Below are 25,391 nucleotides of genomic sequence, written 5' to 3'. Positions count from 1 at the left end.
AGCTTTACATTTTTTTTCAAAGTATAATCAGCGGTTCGAGAGGGGATACCGTCAATGTTTTGTTCAGTAAAACTGGGTTTTGTAGACACTCCTGCTATTTTTAACTTCAATGGGAACATAAACCACGCCCTCGTTACATAAACATGAAAGTTTACTCATAAATGTAGATTTGTAATTATGTGGGCTCCCGGATATACACACTATGGATGAATCACCCGTAAAATCTATTTTGCGAGTCAGCAGTTCATGTTAAGATTTTAATATTTTATAAATATATAAATAGATTGAAGGGTATAGATACTTCAATACATTATCAACAGCTAAGACGTAGTGGCATTATAAGTCGAACTTCGTTATTTCGAAGTCGGTAGGACCGTTGGAAAACTTCGAGTTATACGAGTGAAAAGTTTGGCCGGGATTGACGAAATATTTCGAATTAAACGGGGACTTCGAGTTATGCGAATTCGACATAACGAGTTTCAACTGTATATATGCTGTGCATGATGGAGACCTTGTTGTGCCATAAGAGACAAGACATGTATATTGGTCAGTGCTTGGTTTGTAAAATTATACAAACAATAGTTTTCTTTCCGTACCAAAGCCTAGATGTATAATTGAGAAATGTTTCTCGACTTGGTATTTGTCGTTGGACGGAAATTCGTGGCAGTAGATGATTATTTCCTTAAAACTTTTGTGAAACTGAAGTCAAAGGATGGATAATATATAGAAAGTCTTTTTAACATTTAAACATAATATTGATATAGTATTATACTGGGGTTTTTGGTTCAGTGTAAATCAGTGCTGCTACCATGGGAGTTGAGTATATCCACAGATGGCATTGGTACCTGGCTATACAAGAGAGCATCTCAGTGATCATGATGAAGATGATGATAAATGATGATGATGATGATGATGATGATGATAAATGATGATGATGATGATGATGATGATGATGATGATGATGATGATAAATGATGATGATGATGATGATGATGATGATGATGATGATGATGATGATGATGATGATGATGATGATGATGATGATAAATGATGATGATGATGATGATGATGAAATGATGATGATGATGATGATGATGATGATGATGATGAAAATGATGATGATGATGATGATGATGATGATGATGGTGATGATTGTGATGGTGATGATGATGATGATGATGTTGATGATGATGATGATGATGATGATTACATGTCACTGTCAACATGTTTGCATTTAATATTAATTTAATTATGATATTAAGATTTTTTTCTGAAAGCTACATCCTTGCTTTACGCACATGGTTTGAGTTTAACGAGTATTATCCAGTGTAGAATCCAAATAAGTAGTCATATTTGATTTTTGTGTTATTTATTTATTGAGTAAGGGAGTTCAGAGAAAGGTTGGTGAATCTGTTCATTTCCATATTTTGGTATTGATATCGGTCAATTTTGATTTCCCTTAGTCTTCTACATCGAACAATTTACGTGATATCCTACAAGAAAACAATCCGGAAGGTACCGTTTAATTCCTTATTGTGTAGATATTGTACATCGTACATACAGTTTAATTCATAATTTGTCGATATTTCACAAGCGTACATACTTATTAACCTTTGTTTAACACTTAGATATTCACCTATCTACGATAACGTATTTTTTAGTTAAGATAAACAACAGATCTGTATACAGACACTACAGAGAACATGTCAAGTGTAGCGCCATATCATCGGCGAGGGACTTTGGAGTTTGATGACGTCACATAGACCAACACAAATCCACGTGGATCTAGACGCCTATAGATGATGAAGGATGGCAGGTTGACAGTGCACGGGTAGTTTTTAACAGATTGACTCTAAGACAAAAACAAGTTTAATACCGCGTCATGGCTTTTGCTCCTACAGAGGAAGATTGTGAAAGTATTCCGCTGAAAATTCAATGTAGCCTCCACGATGAATTTAGCACAATTGCTGCGTGCGAGACTTGTGATGACAGACTCGTTTGTATTCAATGTATCAATTCCTCATGTTTCAAACATACTCTATGCAATTTAGACGAAATCGCCGAACGTCGGAGACAAAATATCTCTTGTCTTTTAAAGGACGCTGAGTCGATTGCAGTTCCAACATTGGAAGTAAGTTTAAACCAGGTGAAGAGAAAGCGGGCCTTACTTTTGGCACAATGTGACGACGTCTCTCAAAGAATTCGGACACATGCAAATGAACTGAAGGAAATTATTGATACTATCTGTGAAAAACGTTTGGATGAGTGTGCTGAATTTCAAAAAAGAAAGGATGAAATTATGAAAGTATATGAGGAGAGGATCTCAAAAGATCATGACGAATTACTTAATTCGATTTCCAAAGTGAGGGACCTCATCTCCTCTCGTAAATCTATAGCCATGTTACAAAACGAAGAAGCGATTTCTGCTCTTTCCCAACCTAAATCAACCACATGCGTTCCGGTGGTGGCTGCTATCTGGTTTGTGCCGGAGGAAGTAAACATGTCTGAGATGTACCAGCTCTTTGGCACAATGCAACGTTCGGTTACGATATGCGAATTCGAACACATATCCCATGAAGTGAGAAGTATATGTCTGGTTGGCGATCAAGCTTGGATTAGTTGCGAGGGCGGCAATGAACTGTATCTAACAAACAAAACGGAAAATTCTGTTCGCAGTATCAATGTACGCAATTACTTCATGAATCAAATAATGGATATCTGCGCCGGAGCAGACGACAGTATTTGGGTGGCGTGTCGTGACGGAGTTGTGTCACAGATAATGTCACATGAAGTCAAAGTTGATCGATTTTTCATCGGAGTGCACGCGACGGTCTACAGTTTGTTTGTGTTTAAGGACGGAGACATTGCCGTAGGCTTGGTCGAGGGCGTCTTCCGTATGAAAGGAAAGCTGGTACGCTACAGCCAGAAAGGGGAAGTTCTTGATCGTGCAGTTCATGATAGTGATGGAAACCTTCTATTTTCTATCCCCAGTAAAGTTCGAGGATGTGACAAATCACGCGAAATAGCAGTCATCAGTTTGGACAACAAGGGAGACCACTCCGTTGTGATTTTGGACGCCGATATGAAATTTAAACTTAACTTCAAAGGTAAAAAACCATTTCATCCCTCAGACGTCAGCTTTGATTCAGGACAAAACATTTTAATTTCTGACCGTGCTAATATGTCAATTATGATGCTTGATTCACACGGTGGAATATGCCGTAACATAGTTTCTGCCTCGCTTGTTCCCTCCGCCATTTGTATACAAGGAAATGGAGATCTTTGGACGGGTTTCGAGAATGGCATGGTTCGGGTTTACAAATATGCGCCCTAAGTCGAACTATATATCACAACATTTTTTTTGTAAATGACTGAACAGAATGCTTTCAGTATTTGAAAATTGCAAAGGAACTGTTCGGTTCAAGTGAAAATTTATGTGAAAAAATGTTTAGATTTATTACAGCCGATTAAAAAAAGAAAACAAACAAACAAACAAAAAAGAAAAAAAAGAAAGAAACGATCTGATATCAAAATAGAAACTGAGTGAACGGAATAGATTCTCATCAATATGATAAATTCACGATTGACAAATGATAAATTCTCGATTGACAAGCATTTCTGTTTACGATAACTACATATACTTTTATGAACACGGGTTTTTGCTGCATGGTATAGATGAACGATAAACTGCAACAATGTAACCAGATTTTATTCATTTTTTTTCATCGGGTATAACCTATTTGGATTTATAAAATTTAATAGTATATCGTCATGTCACAAAACCTTTATTATTTTTCAAAGTATTTTACTGTAATAATCAATTTTAACGGTTGATTTATTTTCGTTGATTTTCCGGATAGTATCAATCCACGAATTTATAAGACCACGAAATGTTAAAATGATTATAAGCAGATTATCATGAAATTAAGTGTCCACAAAAAATACCAAAAACAAAACACGAAAATTGAGCACCGCAAAAATATATGATTTTACAGCCAAAATGGATAAACCAACAAAAATTTACGGACACAATAACTAACCATAATTCCATCTATTTTCAAAATGATTACACGATGACAAAATATTGATAAAAGAAAGATTTACACGCAGAGATTTTCGAAAAATTACAGACCATGTGTTCCAGGTGCCTATATGTCTTCTGTTTCCTCGATGACACAAGTCAAATCGTATATCTAGGTCAACTTTTTTATGTCCTGATTCCAATTTGATCAATACCAACGAAATAACGTAAATTATATGATGCATCAGACAAATCATATATTTTTTTTTCTTAAAATCCAGTGTTGTATGGTTTTTTCCTTCAGCTGCGCCGGTATCAGTTCTGTTAATCGTTATATTGTGACCAAGACTGCAGATACTTTGGGTCGGTAAAGCAGGCATGTTCATGTCCGGAAATGGCAAGTTCGGTTGGTTAGACTGTCATTATGTCAGTGGAATCATTGATACCAATTCATTGATGGTATAAAGATAAGCAACATATATTATCATATGCAGATATATTCTATGTTAACAACAGTTGATTGTGTCGATTTCTGCCTGAAGGCACGGTCATACCTGTTTTATTTATCTGTTTATATTTTGAGGTTAAGGTGGGCGGAGGAGAAATGTTTATTTTTGGATATTTTGCAAGAGTGAAATAAATTTAAACTGATAGAGTTAACCTACGACAAAAGTACGTATGATTTGCTCAAGCTTTTGGTAAAACCGCCAGAAAGTTTAAACCATCAAAATAAACAAAAATTGATGAAATGCCTCGGTGTTTTGAATGTTTAAACAATGTCTTACAATCCATGATGTAAAGAAAATTAGAAAAATTTACTATAAACCAAACTAGCATTATCATATCCATTTCTAGAATAAACTTTTCTGGCAAATTAAAGATTTTTTTTCCTTTTCAAAATGACGTCATAATTGCACCGACAGCGTATCCATTTGACTTTCCTATGTATAAAACCACGACGGGAAGGCATTTTTTTCGGACGAAAGTATTTGGAAATTAAGAGGTCCGTGCTTACCTCTACACAAAGTTTACACGTCCATTTACAGGAACCTGTAACCTGCATTTGTTCGAAATTTGACAGCATCAGTAAAAGTTGAATACACGCACTACAACAACTGATTAAACCGTGCGAAACCAGAACAACGGGGGAGGGGTGGCATGAAATGATATAAAGAAAGTCAAATATGTAAGTATATTTTTTATAGAAAAACAAATTTTAAATTAAACACAGAATTAAATTCAATAGATACGTAGAATTGCACAGTGTAGTAGATTATGAAAGAATTTCCATCCACAATGTTTGAGGACGGATTTATTAAAATAATGACGTATACACCGATTAACACATGCTGTCTTAAGGTACTTAACAGCGGGTAGGAGCATTTGTTTATTGAAAAAGGAAAATACTTTTACTTTTATTTGTGTTTTGGTTAAGCCGTTGAGTGTAATAAACAATATTAGCATACATTAAATTAATTTTTTTAATCGTTATTATCAAAAATACGGTCCGTCGGAATAAACTATGACACACAGTTGTTTTATATTTAACTATGATCTACCTGTTAAACAATTACACTTTGTCACAAACATATTACAGATAAATCATGTAAGACATCAGATAATATAGACATCTTCACGTATAATGTAGACCTGTTCTTTTGTGTACACCCTCTGATAAATGGAGTTTCAAGTTTTAGATGATGTTTGGTTTAGGTTTCAAATTACCTGAAGTGCTATCGACGTTTATTGTAAATTGGGTATGGCTTGTGCAAATATAGATAAATAGATTTTGATGTCAACGTGAGATATGTGTAAATGAACAGGATTCCATGAAGTATTAACTAGTATATTGTTACATTTATAGTAGCCATAAATGCCATTACAAGACAGTCCAGGGCTTGTATATACATTTTCTACCTATATTGCTGTCTTTTACCAATTATAACTGGTTTTGAAATAAAACAGATCATTTACTAACCGATCGAATGATTTTGAATACACCAGCAGTTTAAGTATCGATAGTGTAATCAGTGGAACAGAAGCGAACCATAGCCATTTCTGTGCACATAATATGCTGACGTCATAATGTTTTATAATTTAAATACGCAATAATCTGGATAGATTATAACAATGGAGTGAGACTGAAGTGCAAATGATTTAATATATGTAAAAAGTTATAATCTTTCTTCAACTTCTTGCATCTGGATAATAATTTTCTTTATCAGTGCTAATAAGAGAATTTATAGAACAGTGTTTTTAGTTTTAATGCTTTCATCCCGCTAGATAAAATGCCAATGCTTTCATCTCGCTTGATAAAATTTCATTTTTTTCATCAAGAATTATATAGGAACAATGAGAAAAACATCAAACGTCAACACAATCATAATTCAAACTCAAATTCAATAAAACTAGGGCAAAATATGAACAATAGAAAGATTTACACGGAGACGTTTGAAAAAGTACAAGGAGAAAAAGACCAGGTGCTCCGAACGAGTAAGCGTCTGCAGCTTCATCGCCGACAGCCGACCTGATCAGTCTACGTGAATAATGTCTCAAATGAGAACTAAGTATACAACCAAAACGGTTATATTTAATCACGGACTACAGAATTAAGAACAAGATTAAAAATTACTTAAAAATGTAAACCTATTTATCGAAAGTAATTTTTTTTCAACCCTTATGCTGATATAAAGGCTTATCTGAATACAGTCAGGTATAACCTGAAGCCCACAACTACATCATGTATTATTTCAGTAGCTTTTATTACACAACATCCGCCCCTGCAGTACTTTCAGTACTTTGATTACGACGACAGCTTTGCTTATCGGTAAACCTTGTAATATTTATCTCAGCCATTGAAATACTTAGTGACTTTGAAATTTGGTTCTAAATAAATACTCTTATATAAAATAGCGTTTCATTTTTAGTTTTATAAAATGTTTTATGTGATATTTTGTTTTCGATCCCCGGCGTAGACACAATGCTCCTTTCCTGTTAACCAGGTAATCAGTTCACCAGAGGCTTAGGGTTCGATCCCCGGCGTAGACACAATGCTCCTTTCCTGTTAACCAGGTGATCAGTTCACCAGAGGCTTAGGGTTCGATCCCCAGCAGACACACTGCTCCTTTCCTGTTAACCAGGTAATCAGTTCACCAGAGGCTTAGGGTTCGTTCCGCGGCAAACATACTACTCCTTTCCAGTTACAGTATAAAACGTATTACTATAGATAAAATATTACAACAGCTATCATACCAATGTGAGTTTGATGTAAAGATACCAAGAAAACAATCAAAGAGTGAAAATGTGCACGTTTCATCCACTGTAAGGGATTCACTCAGTATGACCAACCGTTCTAACTGTCAAGAAGATATAGATGCCCAAAAAGCCGTGTTGTATATTACTGACGTCATCAGAAAGAACACACAACAGACATTATCGAAGGCGTTCCCGACACGTTGCCAAGTAACCACATCACCAGATAGGGCAGTGCTGGCCTCTTCATCGGTCTCCACCCCGTCGCGGCTTTCTGATTCCGGATACACGTTGCAGGTGGTCGGTTTTGCGCAGCCGCAAGCTAAACGTGTCAGCCCAGACATCCATTTCGGTACAGGATCTTTCTGGGGTCGTAAGTAAAACCGGAGTCCAAATATCGTACACAGCATTATCAAAAGACTTTGTCCAATATGAGCGACTAGTAAGTAGCAGAGAAGAGCCATATTAGGCGTGGATGTCTGGGGGAGGACATTGGCGATTGTGGACAAGAAAACTGCAAAAGCTAGTAACACGGTAATAGAAAAGCCGACACGTTCTCCCGATTGCGGCGGGAGGATGAACACCATCATGTTGATAAAGCCCACGAAAATTGTGGGCAGGATAAAATTTATCATGCAAAACAGCGGTTTTCGTTTAAAAACCGCGTCGATTTTGAAGCCTAACTTTGGTGATAAATGGGCAAATTGCGACGCTTCGACTAGATCCCATGTTGGACTCTCTTCATATTCATTCTTGTCGACTTGCTGGCTTGTCACGACCAGTTGGATCTGTTCTCCTGAGTATCCCCAAGGCATGAAGTTCAAACTGCAGGTTTGTACGTCGTTGGGATAAAACCTCACGTCGGCGTTACAAGACGAGGAAAGTTTCAATGGAAGAAACCAGTTCACTTCTCCAGTATACAGTACCGTGACAGGCATATCGCTGTTACCGATTAAATCAATGTTGTTGTAACTGTTTGACAGCACAAATGGTGGTGTCCAAATTTCCTTCTGTTTGAAATTTGTAGTGGTCAAATTGTTGTAGTTTTTTGGAACCCATATTAACCGTTCGTCATACCATGAAACACTTATGATTCCAGTTACAGTCAGCACGCTTTCCAACTCGTCAAATGTTTGGATATTTTTTAAACCAAAACCGACGTTGATATTCAGAATTTGTGTACTGTAGTGTCGCCCTGGGTTAACGCTGGGATTGTAACCATCGAGAAGGACAGCATTCAGTGCTGTCTTGTACGTAGAGTTACCGCCCCTGACTCCACTAACTGCCCAGTTTACAACTGTTATCACAAATAACACCAGCCCACCACAAGAATTTCTGAGATATTCCATCTTGTCCACAAATTACCAACTTATTTCAGTCTTATTCGGACGTACAGATAATTGTGTGATACAAGCGCAGCCACGTGGTCCGTCTATAATACATGATGTTGATAAGTATTGATGCAGACCACTTTATCGTTCAATATGGCTCCTTGGATACATCGAATCTGCATTGATGCAGATTTAATTACGGTTCAAAATGAAAAATATTCTATTGATTTTGGTTTGGTTCTATTGAATATGACAATGCCAGTACATTGAAATTTGTAAAATGTTTGAACAGAAAATACTGAGTTGAGTAACAAATCAGACTAAGAGAGAAAAGAGAGACCTGTGATCATGTATTGTTGATTAACAACAAACAACCTCAAGTGCCATTAACCTATGGGAAAATATGAACAGAAGAAAAGAATAATGCGGAGATTCCTGAAAAATTACAAGGAGAAACAGAGCATGCATTGTGGAAGGGTAGGAGTCTTCGGCTTCACCAACGATACTTTCGAAAGATTCGATATTCGAAAATAATGAATTGAATCTACATTTAAATATCGACAGTTCTTAAGACCACCCCCTTGTTCGTCTCCTAGGTTTCTAAACCTCCAGGTTTTTAGCAGCACTGACGACGAGTCCTAGAAAGACGAAATAGCTGTATGGTGCGATTCAATTAATTATCTGACAATCCGGTTCTTTTGTAGTTAATTATTCTGTGTTATTCGTACTATCATTTTCTGTCATACGTGCTCTCGCACAGTTATAACATTGTTTTGATTGGTAACACTGATATGCCTGTAAAGATTGTCTATAATGAAGACTTGTCGTGTGACGTGAACTCTTGACGCCGACTTTTCCTCACGGTCCCGCCAACTCTGAACTAACGAGGATGACTGTATATTGCGCATATCTACTCATGTACCTCCTGCAAGATCTCAATATCAAACAATTTATGATTTATGAAGAAAAATTCTATTTGGCAGGGAACTTATCCTATAATTATTACAGATGTTGACTATATATATATAGTCTGATTTATCACATTCTACAGTGAAATGTCTTTAACTCTTTAAAAATTTATCTTATTTTTGATAGTTCTAATTTTTTTCAATGAATGTCCTCGATTTCGTTTAGAAATGGATTTTGACAATATTTCGCCATTTTGTAAACTAATATCCATATTTTTTTCTCATGATATTAATTTAATTTTTCATTGTTTATTTCACGAGTACAACACGAAATACATATTTATCATCCTTGAGGATTTTTTTTAAGGAAATACAAGAGTGCCGAGTTGAGATATATAAGTCAGTATCTCAATGTAAAACTAAGATGTATGCTTGATAATGTACGAAAATATAACCCTCAGGAATTTAATGTTTACGAAACAAGATAATAAAGTTCCAGATATTGGATTACACCAGTTGTATGAAAGTTTTAAAACCAAATCCAGGAAACAGTGATAAACATCCTCGATACTCCCGAGGTTATGGAACATGTAATGTTAAAATTGAAGGCACAAACAAAGTAATTCGATTGGTTCCGGGAGGAACAAATTTGACAAATTACAGACTAATACACTCTTTTTGAAGATCATGTTACAGCATTCTGGTAGCATTTTGACCTTCCAGAGTTACTGCCCTTTGTTTCACTCTGTCAGTACTGATCGTATAGTGATGAGCTTGACAGGCGATGAGGGACGAAATTAACTAGTAGTATAACAGAAGAAAGTGGTGATATAAGGTAGGATGGAATTGAAACCAATACAACTGAAGATGGAAATAATTATTCAATCGGTAAATTCAACAGAGGTAAGGCTTATTAATCTTGATAGAATCTTAAATGACTTCTTATTTGGATGAAAAAATCCATGTTCTTATGTTGACTAAACTATTTAATCATATTTAATTAATCTGGTTTCTTGTCCGATGTGACTATTGAAAGAGAGAAATTGTCAGCTCAGAGCAGCATAATCTGTTTTATTTCATTTATTTATTTTTGTCTCTGAATCGTGAGAATGATGTGGAGATTTTCAAAGGGAAATGAAAAAATATGACTGAGTTTTAGCATGCGTAAAAAATCCACTTGAAGTGGACATGTATCTGAATCATCTCAGAGATGTGAAACACCATCGTAGTCCACACAAGACCTAAGATTATACAACTTACCTAGAATGATAAGTCAGAGTTCATATGTTATTGCTTGGTCAGAAATTGATCATGTATGGAACCTAGACAAATAATAAAAGGGAGGTAATTCTTCCAGACTGCATCTCATCCTGTGTCATCAAAGGAGATTTAAGATAATGATTCTCTAGAATTGCATTTGGCAATATGACTAAATAATCCCTTTAAGGACGTTGATGATATTACCAGCAAAGTTTAGACAGTGATTTATTTGCCCTGTTATCAACCAAAAGAATGCTGTTTCCTCTAGCTCAAACAAGTATTGTTTTCCCAAAATGCAGCAAAATCCAAAAATATTTCCCAAATCTTTTTAGAAAAAAATTCCTACTGTTCTTTCCTTATTTATGAAGCCACACGTGACTGTAAAATCAAGGGAGAACAATCAGTCTTCACCTCACACCTTTCACCATACAACTGTCATTCACAGATACATGTACCCAAACAAAGTGCATGTGCACCCAAGTCATATTCTGCAAAGAAAGATTTTTCATTGGTTCAAATTTTCACCAAATAGCCTGAAGTTCAAAAGATGCATTGATTGCGAAAGTTATTAAAAAGTACTATAGTTGTCTCCAAAAATTTCATTTTCAAGGCATCTAGACTTTGTGATTTTATTGACTTTGAAATCATACATTTTCATTGAGTTTCAGGTTTGTATTTTTTCACTATTTCATACACACTTGATTTCGTGGTTAAAAGCTCAATAAATCTACTTCAAACAAATTTTGACTTTTTCATGGACAAAGGACTTAATGGATATGGATTGAGAGTACTCACAAAATCACTGAAAATTAAATTGATATCACAGTATTCCTTGCAAACTGCAACGCCTCTCCTCCCACCCCCACAAAAAAAACTCCAAAAAAAACCCCTAAAAATAGTAACATTTTCAGTTATTACCTGTTTAATCTACAGCTTAAACCTTCATGTGTACTCAAAAGCACTAGTCAAAGAATTTCTACTAAGGAGAACATATTTTTATGTTAATTTACATATAAACACATATGTACATAATTGTAAGTTTCAATAGATATAGATGTATTCTCAATCGTGGAATGAACTTTTGGGTACAAATTACTGTAAACGTATTTAATTTGCCGTATTCAAATTCTAGCCCACTTTCACTTTAGTAGCATTTAGTACAATGATATATTCATGTATCCATAATGATTGCTATATATATATATTTTGTGCTAAAATAATATCACCACTAAAATATGAACATTTACAGTATATAAATTTACATAACTTCAAAACCAAATGGAACAAGCATTGTTTTATTTCATTTCACTGCAAATTTATTTCTGATTCAGATCCCTGTGGAACCTATGATTGAGACTTCTGTGACGCAGCGTTAGGAAGTAGAACATGCTGTTTAGACACTGGAATGACAGCGGCCATTCTGTGAATACTAACCGAAGTCACTCCATCATTTTTTCTCTTATTAAACATAGGACTATGTTTCTTTGGGATGATGGCAGGAATCTGTTTCTTTAATGTTACTGTTTGGACTGGCAAAGATATAGATTTATTATGGAGAGGAAGAAGACTCACTGGAACACAGAAAGGGTTCAAAGTATAAAGTGAAGGTTTTTTTGGAATCTCTGATGGGTCCTCAGGAGCTTTTTCTTGTCTTTCTGGATAAACTTTTTTCGACCCTACAAGTCTACCTGGCCTCCTCCAGTGCCACTTATCCTTAGTTTGGGAGGAATCACCTTCATCCTCTGTCTTTATCATGCCCTTTGGTGGCCGGCCAACCAGTCTGCGTTTTTTTCCAGTTGAGTGTGACTGGTCTTTAGGTGCTTGAGGTCCATTCTCATGGGCTGACGAAGACTGACTCCCTTCAGATGCTGTGCTGTTCTGTCCTTCACTGCTGGTCGACCTCCCTGTCTGTTTTGAGTTGGTGATCTTACCACCAGTGTCTACAGTAACAACCTGTAAATCTGGCTGAGGACACAAGTTTATGTTGTTAACATCACCTCGTTGGCGTTTGACCGGTGGACAATCCTCCTCCTGTATCAAAGCCCTATCATCTTTCTGTTGTATATTCTCGACGATTCTTCTCTTTCCCTGAAGCTTTCCCATATCAATGCTCTTGTTTCCTTCATCTGTTTTGTCAACAGTGACATACATATTTCTATCAACTGTAATGTCATTCTCAGTTCTTAAGCTTGATAATTCAAATCTATTTTGTTTATGTTGTGTTTTGGGTAGTCCTTCCTGTTGATGAACTACAGATGAAGGGTTGTCTGACTTTTCAGTGTTCTGTGATGTTCCTGCAGTTTCACATACTACCAGGCTTTTTCTAGAATTAACTACAGCTGAGGATTCAGAGGAAATAGTAGCTGGTTTATTACTTGTGGTGGTTTTCTCTGGCAGCTTACTGGTGTTAGTTTTTTTACTGGCTTCTGTTCTTGTATTGGCTGGAAGCTGACTGGAAGAAGAAGGCACGTTTCCTGGACTGGTCTCTGTATTTACATCTCTCCCTACTTTATTGATATTACTGCTTGATTGGCCTTCAAAATCAGTAAAATCTGGAAGTCAAAAGTTCAACCATAATTCAAGTGTAAGTTAAACATTAGACTTGTTAGTCATTCAAATAATCAACAACAACAAGCAAAATCCTGAGAGGGATCATATAAAAGTGAATACAACTTTCTAACCTTTCTTCTGATTCTATGTTTATATTTTGAATTTCGAAAAAAAAAATCTATTTCAATACTTTTGTAAAATATCAACCAAGGGAGAGGACACTAGGTGTGTAAAATATCACCCAAGAAAGAGGACACCAGGTGTGTAAAGTATCTACCAAGGGAGATGACTCAAGGTTTGTAAAATACCTAACATAGGAGAGGACTCCAGGTTTGTAAAATATCTACCAAGGGAGAGGACTCCAGGTTTGTAAAATATCTACCCAGGGGAAGGACTCAAGGTTTGTAAAATATCTACCCAGAGGAAGGACTCAGGGTTTGTATAATATCTACCTAGGGGAAGGACACTTGGTTTGTAAAATATCTACCCAGGGGAAGGACTCCAGGTTTGTAAAATAACTCAGGGTTTTCCATAAGAGCCGGTTGCCGGCCAATTTGACCGGCTACTTTGATCATTTGGCCGCCTACACCAATCCAGATCCGTAATAATGTTCCGTACACGACTACACGTACATGGTAGGCCAGCTTCCTACTTTCACTACACAGCCTACTACTAACAAAATTATGGAAAACCCTGATAACTACCCAGGGAGAGGACTCGAAATTTGTAAAATATCTACTGAGGAGGAGGACTCTAGGTTTGTAAAATATCGACGGATGGAGAGGACTCAAGGTTTGTAAAATATCTACTGAGGAAGAGGACTCGAAATTTGTAAAATATCTACTGAGGAAGAGGACTCCAGGTTTGTAAAATATCGACGGATGGAGAGGACTCAAGGTTTGTAAAGTATCTACCAAGGGAGAGGACTCCATCTTTGTAAAATATCTACCCAGGGGAAGGACTCTAGTTTGTATAATATCTACCCAGGGAGAGGACTCCATGTTTGTAAAATATCGACGGAGGGAGAGGACTCCAAGTTTGTAAAATATCGACTGAGGGAGAGGACTCCAGGTTTGTAAAATAACTAACAAGGGAGAGGACTTGAAATTTGTTAAATATCTACTGAGGGAGAGGACTCCAGGTTTGTAAAATATAGACTGAGGGAGAGGACTTCATGTTTGTAAAATACCTAACAAGGGAGAGGACTCCAGGTTTGTAAAATATCTACCCAGGGAGAGAGCTCTAGGTTAAAATATCTACCCTATTTATATGATGTTTTGAAGAAATTTTGCTAGGGTACTTCCTTGAGGATAACTCTGGAAGTCTTTGGCAGATTTCAAATTAATTTTGCATGGATTAACATCACAAATTAATGATTTCAAATGAATTCTGACTTGGTGACATCTTTCCCAGATTTTTAGGACCCAAAAATAAATATTTCAGGTGGTTTCTTGATCTTGGAAAAACTGGCTGGTTTGGGTAAAAATTAGGAAAAAAATTGAAGCACAGAGAATTTTTTTTTAATCATGAGAAGTATCCTCAAAAACTTCAACTTTCTAAAAACGTTAAATACTAGAAGACGGTCAATTTTAGAACATTTTCTTTGTTTGCTTGTTAAATCATATGAAAACTCATTATTTTCACACTTCATTTTTTTCTTATTATCATAGTATCATACCCTTGCTTTGTAATGAAAAATAAGCATTTGGAAGTAGTGCAGCAACATACTGGTTTTTACTTTTAATCTAGTTTCTAAAATCAAACCTATCAAAAAATCATCACCACAAAAAGTTTAATGCTGGGACAAATGCCCCTAGTAGGACACTCAACCTGGTCACATGATACTGACAAATGACCTAGTAGGTCATCCAACCTGGTCACATGATACTGACAAATGCCCCTAGTAGGACACTCAACCTGGTCACATGATACTGACAAATGCCCCTAGTAGGACACTCAACCTGGTCACATGATACTGACAAATGCCCCTAGTAGGACACTCAACCTGGTCACATGATACTGACAAATGACCTAGTAGGTCATCCAACCTGGTCACATGATACTGACAAATGACCTAGTAGGTCATCCAACCTGGTCACATGATACTGACAAAGACCGCCAGTAGGACACTCAACCTGGTCACATGATACTGACACAAGCAAACTGGTTGTTCTAATTGTTTAACATTAAGCATGAATCATGCAATGTACACTGAAGTTTATGTCCTAACTGTTGTTATCAACAATAAGCAGAAAGACAGACCATTGTACAACCAACTTCATGAAACATTGCTAGTTAAATTCAAATGAGAATTTTGAAAATGACCTAGATCATCAAAAGTCAGTGTCAGAAAACATCTTCATTTAAGTATTTACAGATCAAGAAGAGCCTAGAGAGCCTATTTGAGTGTTTACCAATAGAAAGAGCCTTGTAGACTGTTTGAATGTTTACCATTAGAGTGAGCCTTGTGGACTGTTTGAATGTTTACCATTAGAGTGAGCCTTGTGGACTGTTTGAGTGTTTACCATTAGAGGGAGCCTTGTGAGTCTGTTTGAGTGTTTACCAATAGAGGGAGCCTGTGGACTGTTTGAGTGTTTACCAATAGAGGGAGCCTTGTGAGTCTGTTTGAGTGTTTACCAATAGAGAGAGCCTTGTGAGTCTATTTGAGTGTTTACCAATAGAGGGAGCCTGTGGACTGTTTGAGTGTTTAACAATAGAGGGAGCCTTGTGAGTCTATTTGAGTGTTTACCAATAGAGGGAGCCTTGTAGACTGTTTAAATGTTTACCAAAAGAGGGCGCCTGTGGACTGTTTGAGTGTTTAACAATAGAGGGAGCCTTGTGGACTGTCTGAGTGTTTACCAATAGAGGGAGCCTTGTGAGCCTGTTAGCTAACTGACCATCAGAGAGAGCCTTGTGAGTCTGTTTAAGTGTTTACCATTAGAGAGAGCCTTGCGAGCCTGTTTGAGTATTTGTGAATAGAGGGAGCCTTGCAAGCCTATTAGCTAATTGACAATTAGAGGGAGCCTTGTGAGTCTTTTTGAGTGTTTGCCAATAGAGGGAGCTTTGTGAGCTTGTTTGCAAATTGACCATTAGAGCACCCTAGCAGTCTATTTAAGTGCTTACCATTAGAGAGAGCCTTGTGAGTCTGTTTGAGTGTTTGCCAATAGAGGGAGCTTTGTGAGCTTGTTTGCAAATTGACCATTAGAGCACCCCATAACTCTGTTTAAGTGCTTACCATTAGAGAGAGCCTTGCGAGCCTGTTTGATGAATGGCAAGCTGTTTGATGTGTCCACTTTTCCAGAAAGAAGCTTGTATTTCCATTTCATCACCTGTCGCTGTCTAGATGTCTCAGACACAGCAATTTTGTTCACCACACCATGAAGAAGGTCAAGCACGACCGCACTCTCTATAACAAAACACCAATGACCATAAATATTAGAAATGTGTCAAACCCAGCTGATAAAGCATGAAATTCAGCCTTTACACCCTGTATATATATAGATCAATACATGTACTGATTTTAGCTGATTTTATGAAGTACTGATGTACTTTTATACAGACTTCACAAATCTTACTGGATGGAATGATAACTAGATGTATAGACTGATGGAGCTATTTCAGTATCACAACCAAAATCTTCAAGAAGGACATACATGACAAAGTATCTTTAGATTAGGGCCAGTAGTACAACTTACATAGCGTCCCCAACAAGGGCAATTCTTGTTCCTCCAGAGCCAGGTTTATATAAAACAGCTTGCCTTACAGCTCAAACAGGGGCAGTTCTTGTCCCTCCAGGACCAGGTTTATATAAAACAACTTGCCTAGCGGCTCCAACAAGGGCAATTCTTGTCCCTCCAGAACCAGGTTTATATAAAACAGCTTGCCTTACGGCCCCACCAGGGGCAATTCTTGTCCCTCCAGGACCAGGTTTGTGTAAAACAACTTACCTAGTGGCCCCAACAAGGGCAGTTCTTTTCCCTCCAGGACCAGGGCCAAGTATCTATAAATAGCCTTGTAGTCAGGTACCCTCTTAGCAGGCTTGGGATGATCCTCAAAGCTGCTAATTATTGACATAGCCTAAAAATTTAATTGTTATTAATTATTTATTGAAAACATATTTATTATTCAATAATCTATTCAAAATAAACCCCATTCTTGAAAATTATCATTATCATTTCTTCTAATTTCATCTCCAGTTACCTTCTTTACAACAATATCTGATACTGTTGCCATGTTATATAGATATACAGACATAATCAACCAAAACAGAGTCATGTTAAAATGGTTTGCTACTGACTATTTGAATGGAATCAAAATGCTCAAATTGAGAGTTTCAGTCCCATTCAGCTACAAATTGAAATACACACCCTTTGTAAACTGTCAGTGTAGGTTACTTAACATTTGAATGAACTCAAAATGCTCAAATTGAGAGTTTTAGCGCCATTCGGCTACATGTTAAAACATGCTAAACTGAATTCGAAGAGAGATTATTGACAACAATAAACACACACCCTCTGTAAACTGTCAGTGTAGTCTTTCTTCTCCGTTCTCACCAGATCTCGTCCCATGTTGATCCAATCCTGAAGTGTTAATCATTAAACAACCTTACAGGACAGTAATGCCAACTCACTTCACTTTGCCAGTCCAATCTTATTTTTGCAATATCATGACCTGATGAAATTGTTAAAAACTCTAGATCACCTGATGTTTATTTAAATTTGATCAGTGTTCAAGAATTTGAAAATTAATCTGTGGATAAAAAAGTACATGTTCAAACAAAACACTGGACATTTTCTAAATACATACAAGTTTGATAACTATACATAAAAAGTCATTATAAGGTCTTTTTCCTTGATTTCACTTAAAAAGTGGTTGCCTTTGATTCTGTAGAGCTATGAACATATATTAGATAACCAGAGGTTAACAACACTGGCAGGATGACTTTTCACTTTATGCACATTTCTTTAAAACATAATTTTCTTGTGTACCGTTTTATTGAAAAAAATCTCATATTATCTTGATGTTAACAGCATTGAAATTACAATGAAGGCTTGCAATGAATCATCTGAATCTAATTTCTCTCAAACATATCAGGGGAGGTAACTGGTAGTACTCACCACAATAGGCATTGGATTGTCACCTAAAAATAACAATTAAATATGTCACTGATAACTTCAATGTAAATCTTTTAAGCCGGTACAGGCAAGTTTGAGATGCTTATACAAAAAGACTTTTCAAAAGCAATTTCATGTATCAATGGCACTTTTTCACAAATATCGTACTTAAAAATTTAAAATTAAGAACAGTGATATTATTCATTTCATATGGGAAATTAAGAAAAGGAAATGCTTATACAAAGTACAAAATGGGAAAAAAGAGTCTACAAAATTAAATTAAAGAAAAAAAAAGGTCCATAAAGATATTTTCAAAATTATCATTCAGGTTTTGCTGACCAATGTAGTTATAAAAGTAATATTATATACAAGTATAAACAAAACATTTACTTGTGTAAAAATGGACAAGAAATGACAAATCTCAATTTCAAAAATACGAACATATTTCTTCTTGATAATATAGTTATCATAAAATATTATCAAATAAGAAATTATTTTAGTGATCTAGCTATGGTCCTGAACCCCCTACACCACCAAATTACTGGAGGAACCAGTGAAATGTTTAGAAACAGATGGTCTGACAAACACAGAACAACTTTGACTGAATTTTTATCATATATCATATAAGATGGTAATAACAGGGTTTTCCATAATTTTGTTAGCAGTAGGCTGTGTAGTGAAAGTAGGAGGCTGGCCTGCCGTGTACGTGTAGTCGTGTATGGAACATTATTACGGAACTGGATTGATGTAGGTGGCCAAATGATCAAAGTAGCCGGTCAAATTTTCCGACAACCGGCTCTTATGGAAAACCCAGAATAATGTTGGTTTTGATCATTCTGGTAGTTTGTCTGAGCTGTGTACAGCTGAGAGTTCTCTTAGATGGTTTTAGAGACATTTCTATATCTCTTAAATGTTTGACTAGAACCAGTGGTAACAGCAAATAAAAGATTGAATAGCATAGAGACAAAAGGTCATAGGACGTGGGGCTGCATTGATGGGGCATCTTAGGCGATAAATACTGAATATATTAAATTGCTTATAATGATTGTTTCATTGTGATTTCTAAAATTTCTGAAAGACAATTTGGAATTTAGAAAGAACAGCTTAAATAAGGAAGGACTGCTTGGAGATGAATCATCTGTAATTGAGAAGGACCACTTAGAATTTGGAACTGAGAAGGATCACTTGAAAAATGTGACGGACCAACTGAAATTGAGACAAAACAATTGAAATCAAGAACAACGACTTGAAATCAAGAAGGATCACTTTTAAGTGAGAGGACCACCTGGAACTAAGAAAAGCCATCAAAAAAAAAAAAAAAAAATAACAATAAGTTTCTTCTGGTATTGCTTTCCTCCTTATTATTAAAAATGTCAAATTGTTGGTATTGAGCACAATTATGTTTATTAGAACAGAGTTATCTCCCTTATCAAATCAACACCATATATAAGGATACTCACTTTTCCATTGGATAGATTTGTGAATCTTGTTCAAGTAATCTTTTATCTGAAAAATATCAATATTAATACCACAAATGTCTCTGGTTATATCTTCTGTGTTAATAACAATCTGACATCTATTTCCATAATTTGTTTAAAATTATTACAACAAAGAAAATACTATTAACAGAATTTTACATACTAGGTAATTCAATCATAAATTTGATGACACTATGGAAAAAATAAAGAGTGATTTACAAACAGACTCCAGAAACCAGAGATCCATAAGGCCTGTATCGCTCAAATGGTTAAGTTTGCTAAAAATGATTATTGAGCCCCATACCCTATACTTGTAATTTTATCATAACTTACCTGTAATTTCATCATATCTTACTTGTAATGTTATCAAATCTTACCTGTAATTTCATTATGTCTCACTTGTAATTTTATCATATCTAACTTTCAATTTTATCAAATCTTACCTCTTACTTCATCCTGTCTTACCTGTAATTTTGTCTTGGTAGAAACTTCTGCATGTATCAGGTCAACAGCTGAAGGTGGATATCTGTCAATGTATTTAAAATTCTTTACAAGTGAAAACAATCATGGCGAGTATATACACAAGTTGTATAAACTAAGGTGAGTACCTATACAAGTTGTATAGACTAAGGCGAGTATCTATACAAGTTGTATAGACTAAGACGAGTACCTATACAAGTTGTATAAACTAAGGCGAGTACCTATACAAGTTGTATAAACTAAGGCGAGTACCTAAGTTGTATACACTAAGGTGAGTACCTATACAAGTTGTATGAACTAAGGCGAGTATCTATACAAGTTGTATAAACTATGGTGAGTACCTATACAAGTTGCATAAACTGAGGCGAGTACCTTTACAAGTTGTATAAACTAAGGCGAGTACCTATAGAAGTTGTATAAACTAAGGCGAGTACCTATACAAGTTGCATAAACTAAGGCGAGTATCTATACAAGTTGTATAAACTAAGGCGAGTACCTATAGAAGTTGTATAAACTAAGGCGAGTACCTATACAAGTTGCATAAACTAAGGCGAGTACCTATACAAGTTGCATAAACTAAGGCGAGTACCTATACAAGTTGTATAAACTAAGGTGAGTACCTATACAAGTTGTAAAAAACTAAGGCAGCTATGCATAAATCTATGATGAAAATATGTAAATATAGATGTGCTTCTACACAAGTTATATTAAATAAGATGCTTTCAAAATTAAGAACAATCAAGACAAAGGTTTGAAGCTCTAGCTCTGATGATTGAAAATGTTCAGGTTATCTGTGGAGCTACATCCTTCCACTAAATTACTTTTAATTAACCTGATGAAAACTTAAACGTAGATTCAAATCTATTTTCTCCTATTTTCTTTTATAAATTGATATATGTAAATGTTCCCCAAGTCACAAATACAGATCAAAGGTGGAACAAAAAAAAATGTGCTCTGATTTTCAGGTGCAAGACTCAAAATTATTTAATTGTGAGCTCAAGAAATTATACACTGAAAATCGTGGTCCACAGATGCAACAATTGGCCAGGTTGCGGGATGAGTGCAATGTGATGTGGTATTTATAAGACAGTTAAGGGTGTTTCATTTGTTGAGTATGTAGAATATTTGTTATATGAGGCAAAGGCTGCCATCTTGGATTTTCCATGCCAGACTGTTGAAAATGACTAAGTTCAAAAGCCCGGAAAATCCAGAAAAATGTCCAGAATCACACCATAATAAAAGATGCACATCTTCAACATATATATCAACATCCTACAAAGTTTCAAGCTTCTACAACAAAAACTTTAGGAGTTAACTCTACAAAACTGGTACCCCTTTTCCCAGCCCGCCCAGCTGCCCGCCCACCATTCACCATGCTATAACCTGGATTTGCACAATGTGCAACCCGGCCAATAAAACTGTACAGATGTAGTAAACAAGACATGGGGGGAAATAATATTGAGAATTATATATTTATTTTTGACGAGGAAAATTTTTTCACTCTAGAAAATGCGTTTGTGATTTTTAGCATTAAAGCTCAAATTTAGATCTCAGAACCTACTTTTTAAGGGCTCCAAGTAACTGTTGTTTTTCTTTATAAGTCCAATTGAAATTTGCCCAATTGAACTGTTGTTTTTGTTTCCTTTCCCTGGCTGGACGAGCAGTCAGTTGAACTCTTGACTGTTCTCTGCCACTGTACTTGCCACCGGTTAAAGAGAGTGGTATTTCTTCATGCACATCATCTTCATTTTCATCATCATCTGTCAGGAGTTCATCTTCATCAGTCATATCTTCCTCATCACCATCATCTTTTACATCAAGAGAAGTGAGATTGATGTCAACAACAACTTTGTGTCCTATGTTACCTGCCATGTCTGTCTTTCTGAAAAAGAGGAGATATAAATATTTCCATGATCCAGCAAGGTAAGGGTGGACCTGGGTACAGACCCAGCAAGGTAAGGGTAGACCTGGGTATAGACCCAGCAAGGTAAGGGTAGACTTGGGTACAGACGCAGCAAGGCAAGGGTGGACCTGGGTACAGACCCAGCAAGGTAAGGGTAGACCTGGGTATAGACTCAGCAAGGCAAGGATAGACCTGGATACAGACTCAGCAAGGCAAGGGTGGACCTGGGAACAGACTTAGCAAGGCCTGGGTAGGCCTGGGTACAGACCCTGCAAGGCAAGGGTGGACCTGGGTACAGACCCAGTAAGGTAAGGGTGTACCTGGGTACAGACCCAGCAAGGTAAAGGTAGACCTGGGTACAGACCCAGCGAGGTAAGGGTAGACCTGGGTACAGACCCAGCGAGGTAAGGGTAGACCTGGGTACAGACCCAGCGAGGTAAGGGTGTACCTGGGTACAGACCCAGCGAGGTAAGGGTGGACCTGGGTACAGACCCAGCAAGGTAAGGGCAGACCTGGGTACAGACCCACCAAGGTAAGGGTGGACCTGGGTACAGACCCACCAAGGTAAGGGTGTACCTGGGTACAGACCCAGCAAGGTAAGGGTAGACCTGGGTACAGACCCAGCAAGGTAAGGGTAGACCTGGGTACAGACCCAGCAAGGTAAGGGTGTACCTGGGTACAGACCCAGCAAGGTAAGGGTGGACCTGGGTACAGACCCAGCAAGGTAAGGGTAGACCTGGGTACAGACCCAGCAAGGTAAGGGTAGACCTGGGTACAGACCCAGCAAGGTAAGGGTGGACCTGGGTACAGACCCACAAAGGTAAGAGTGGACCTGGGTACAGACCCACAAAGGTAAGGGTAGACCTGGGTACAGACCCAGCAAGGTAAGGGTAGACCTGGGTACAGTCCCAGCAAGGTAAGGGTAGACCTGGGTGCAGACACTGCAAGGTAAGGGTAGACTTGGGTACAGACACTGCAAGGTAAGGGTAGACCTGGGTGCAGACAATGTAAGGTAAGGGTAGACCTGGGTACAGACCCAGCAAGGTAAGGGTAGACCTGGGTACAGACACTGCAAGGTAAGGGTAGACCTGGGTGAAGACACAGCAAGATAAGGGTAGACCTGGGTACAGACCCAGCAAGGTAAGGGTAGACCTGGGTACAGACCCACCAAGTTAAGGGTAGACCTGGGTACAGACACAGCAAGGTATGAGTAGACCTGGGTACAGACCCAGCAAGGTAAAGGGAAACCCTGGTACAGACCCTTATACAAAACCTGAATGGTAATTCTATAAAGGGAATCCCCGCTATTGACCAAGCAAGAAAAAACTAGTACAGACTAAGCATACAGGGCTTTTTCTGGGGTTCAGTGGGCCAAATATGGCCCTATTCTCAATTACCACACTTTATTTCATAATATGGTCAAATTCGAAACATTTACTCAAAATTTCATCCTAACTGATATTTTTTTTCACAAAAAGATAAAAAGGAAAAATGCTGTGGCAAGGTAGGGGCAGATCCTGTTACAGACCACAATGTGAAACTTTATCGAAGATCCTAGTACAGACCAAAAATAGAAGGTTTAATGTGAGACACCTTGTGGACAAGATGAAAAGACTAGTTTAATCCTTTGTTGTACATCAATCGAACCTCGAGGTTGCATAACGGTATGTTGTAACAACTTTGAAGTTCAGTGTTGCTCCATTATAATATTCAAAAGAGTTTATTGTCCTGTGATTGATAGGTTAATAACACTGTCACTCAGCAGACTGTGTAGTTCTTTACCTTAGCTAGTAGAGCCAAAGGCTATCACACAAAGACACCAAAAGATTCCTTCAGGTCAGGGTCTTTAGAGTCTCCAGTTGAAATTTAGGAACTAGAGAAAAAAATTGGGTATGAGGGGAAAGGGAACTGGTCACTATTGTTCGGACATATGATGAGATGGATTATCACATTAGAGACCCAGGTTTCATTCCTGTCTGGGTGCTTTGCAGGAATGTGTTATTATCCACCCTCGGATATGCTGTTGCGAAGATTTTGTCATCTGTGAGACATCTATGAAACATTCTTAAATCTGACACTATAATAAAGTTTTTTTCTCTAGAACTCACTCTAGACAAATCAAATTACACTTTGCTTGAGTTTTCAGTTTTGCCATTGCATGATCCTGGGGTGCATGCAGTAAGTGATAGCGAGTGTAACCCCTAGAGTATCGAGGATGTCTGTGACAGTGCATGCTTTCCTTCACCAATAAAATGTTCAATTCGCTGACCCAGATTATCTAAGCAATCAGACATGGCTGCTACGGATACCCAGGGACCACCAGGACAAAAATCTTCAAATGGCCAGTTTTAAGGCAAGGGTGTAACTGATAGGCAGAACTGAATGAAATACTCTGTGGTGACTAGATACAAGACATACCTGTATTACCATGCCCACAATTAACTAGAAATCTTAGAATTAAGCTAGCCTACATAATCAAGATCTACACCAGTCATATTGACATAACAGTAAAAATAAGACAAAATAAACTTTTATCATTATTTTCCAATTTCTTCAATACCAAGTCTGGTTTTTGTCTCATCAACAACTTATTAATGAAGCTAATTGTCAGAGCCCATCATAGATGTTTTATTGATGATTTTAATCAACAGGAACTTATTTCTAATTCAAATCATAGGCATAAATTCAGCATGAACATTGAAAATACACGGGGAAAAAATCAGAATTGTTTCATCATTGAGCGTATAAGGTTTGAGAGTTGAGTTAAGTCTACTTTTATTTTCTCAGAGAATCAAAACTAATTTTCAACAAGGCTAATACAGTTTTTCATACCATATACATATACTGTCCTGTACATTACATTGTCAGAACAGTTCCTTTAGAGTTGTCATAAAAAATAACAACGGAGCATGCGATTGTTCCTACCAAATATGTAGACTGCACTTCAAAGAGAACGATACCATCTTCAAGCAAAATTCCAGCTTTTAATTTGTAGCCGCATATTCGGTCTATAAATTTAGCACCTTTTGTTTACGTCATAGATTTTGTGGGTTTGCGGAAACAGCCGAACAACGTACGGGTTATTCCGACATGT

General features: G+C 37.0%; 3 protein-coding genes across 4 annotated transcripts; 1 reads left to right on the top strand and 2 right to left on the bottom strand.

The window, feature by feature from the left end:
- The first annotated feature begins 1,882 nt into the window (after positions 1-1,882).
- On the top strand, positions 1,883-3,334 carry LOC132552940 (uncharacterized). Its single transcript, XM_060217139.1, has one exon. The coding sequence runs from the start codon at positions 1,883-1,885 to the stop codon at positions 3,332-3,334; it is 1,452 nt and encodes a 483-aa protein (XP_060073122.1).
- Positions 3,335-7,380: 4,046 nt separating this feature from the next.
- On the bottom strand, positions 7,381-8,622 carry LOC132552939 (acetylcholine receptor subunit beta-type lev-1-like). Its single transcript, XM_060217138.1, has one exon. The coding sequence runs from the start codon at positions 8,620-8,622 to the stop codon at positions 7,381-7,383; it is 1,242 nt and encodes a 413-aa protein (XP_060073121.1).
- A 3,429-nt stretch (positions 8,623-12,051) lies between these two features.
- Positions 12,052-25,305, bottom strand: LOC132552915 (uncharacterized). Of its 2 annotated transcripts, none has more exons than XM_060217114.1 (9): positions 25,223-25,305; positions 21,956-22,276; positions 20,380-20,440; positions 19,897-19,942; positions 18,440-18,462; positions 17,834-17,902; positions 17,270-17,399; positions 16,558-16,728; positions 12,052-13,324 (listed from the first exon to the last, which is right to left on the bottom strand). In XM_060217114.1, the coding sequence occupies exons 2-9, from the start codon at positions 22,264-22,266 to the stop codon at positions 12,117-12,119; spliced, it is 2,019 nt and encodes a 672-aa protein (XP_060073097.1). In that variant the 5' UTR covers positions 22,267-22,276; positions 25,223-25,305; the 3' UTR covers positions 12,052-12,116. The 2 variants fall into 2 exon arrangements, with proteins under 2 accessions (XP_060073097.1, XP_060073098.1); XM_060217115.1 differs by having other exon boundaries at positions 21,956-22,272; positions 25,223-25,291.
- Positions 25,306-25,391: the final 86 nt, after the last annotated feature.

This window comes from Ylistrum balloti, unplaced genomic scaffold (assembly GCF_031769215.1).
Source record: "Ylistrum balloti isolate Yb309-2 unplaced genomic scaffold, AGI_CSIRO_Ybal_v1 Utg370288, whole genome shotgun sequence".
Classification (NCBI taxonomy): domain Eukaryota; kingdom Metazoa; phylum Mollusca; class Bivalvia; order Pectinida; family Pectinidae; genus Ylistrum; species Ylistrum balloti.
Note: the sequence above shows the minus strand (reverse complement) of the source record. Positions and strands in the feature narration are given on the sequence as shown.

Excerpts from the sequence above, each read along its gene's own strand:
- LOC132552939 (XM_060217138.1), bottom strand. The coding sequence starts at position 8,622 with ATGGAATATCTCAGAAATTCTTGTGGTGGGCTGGTGTTATTTGTGATA.
- LOC132552940 (XM_060217139.1), top strand. The coding sequence starts at position 1,883 with ATGGCTTTTGCTCCTACAGAGGAAGATTGTGAAAGTATTCCGCTGAAA.
- LOC132552915 (XM_060217114.1), bottom strand. The coding sequence starts at position 22,266 with ATGGCAGGTAACATAGGACACAAAGTTGTTGTTGACATCAATCTCACT. Across the intron at positions 19,943-20,379 it reads CTACCAAGACAAAATTACAG|ATAAAAGATTACTTGAACAA; the intron begins GTAAGACAGGAT and ends GATATTTTTCAG. Across the intron at positions 17,400-17,833 it reads ACACTGACAGTTTACAGAGG|GCTATGTCAATAATTAGCAG; the intron begins GTGTGTGTTTAT and ends TTAAATTTTTAG.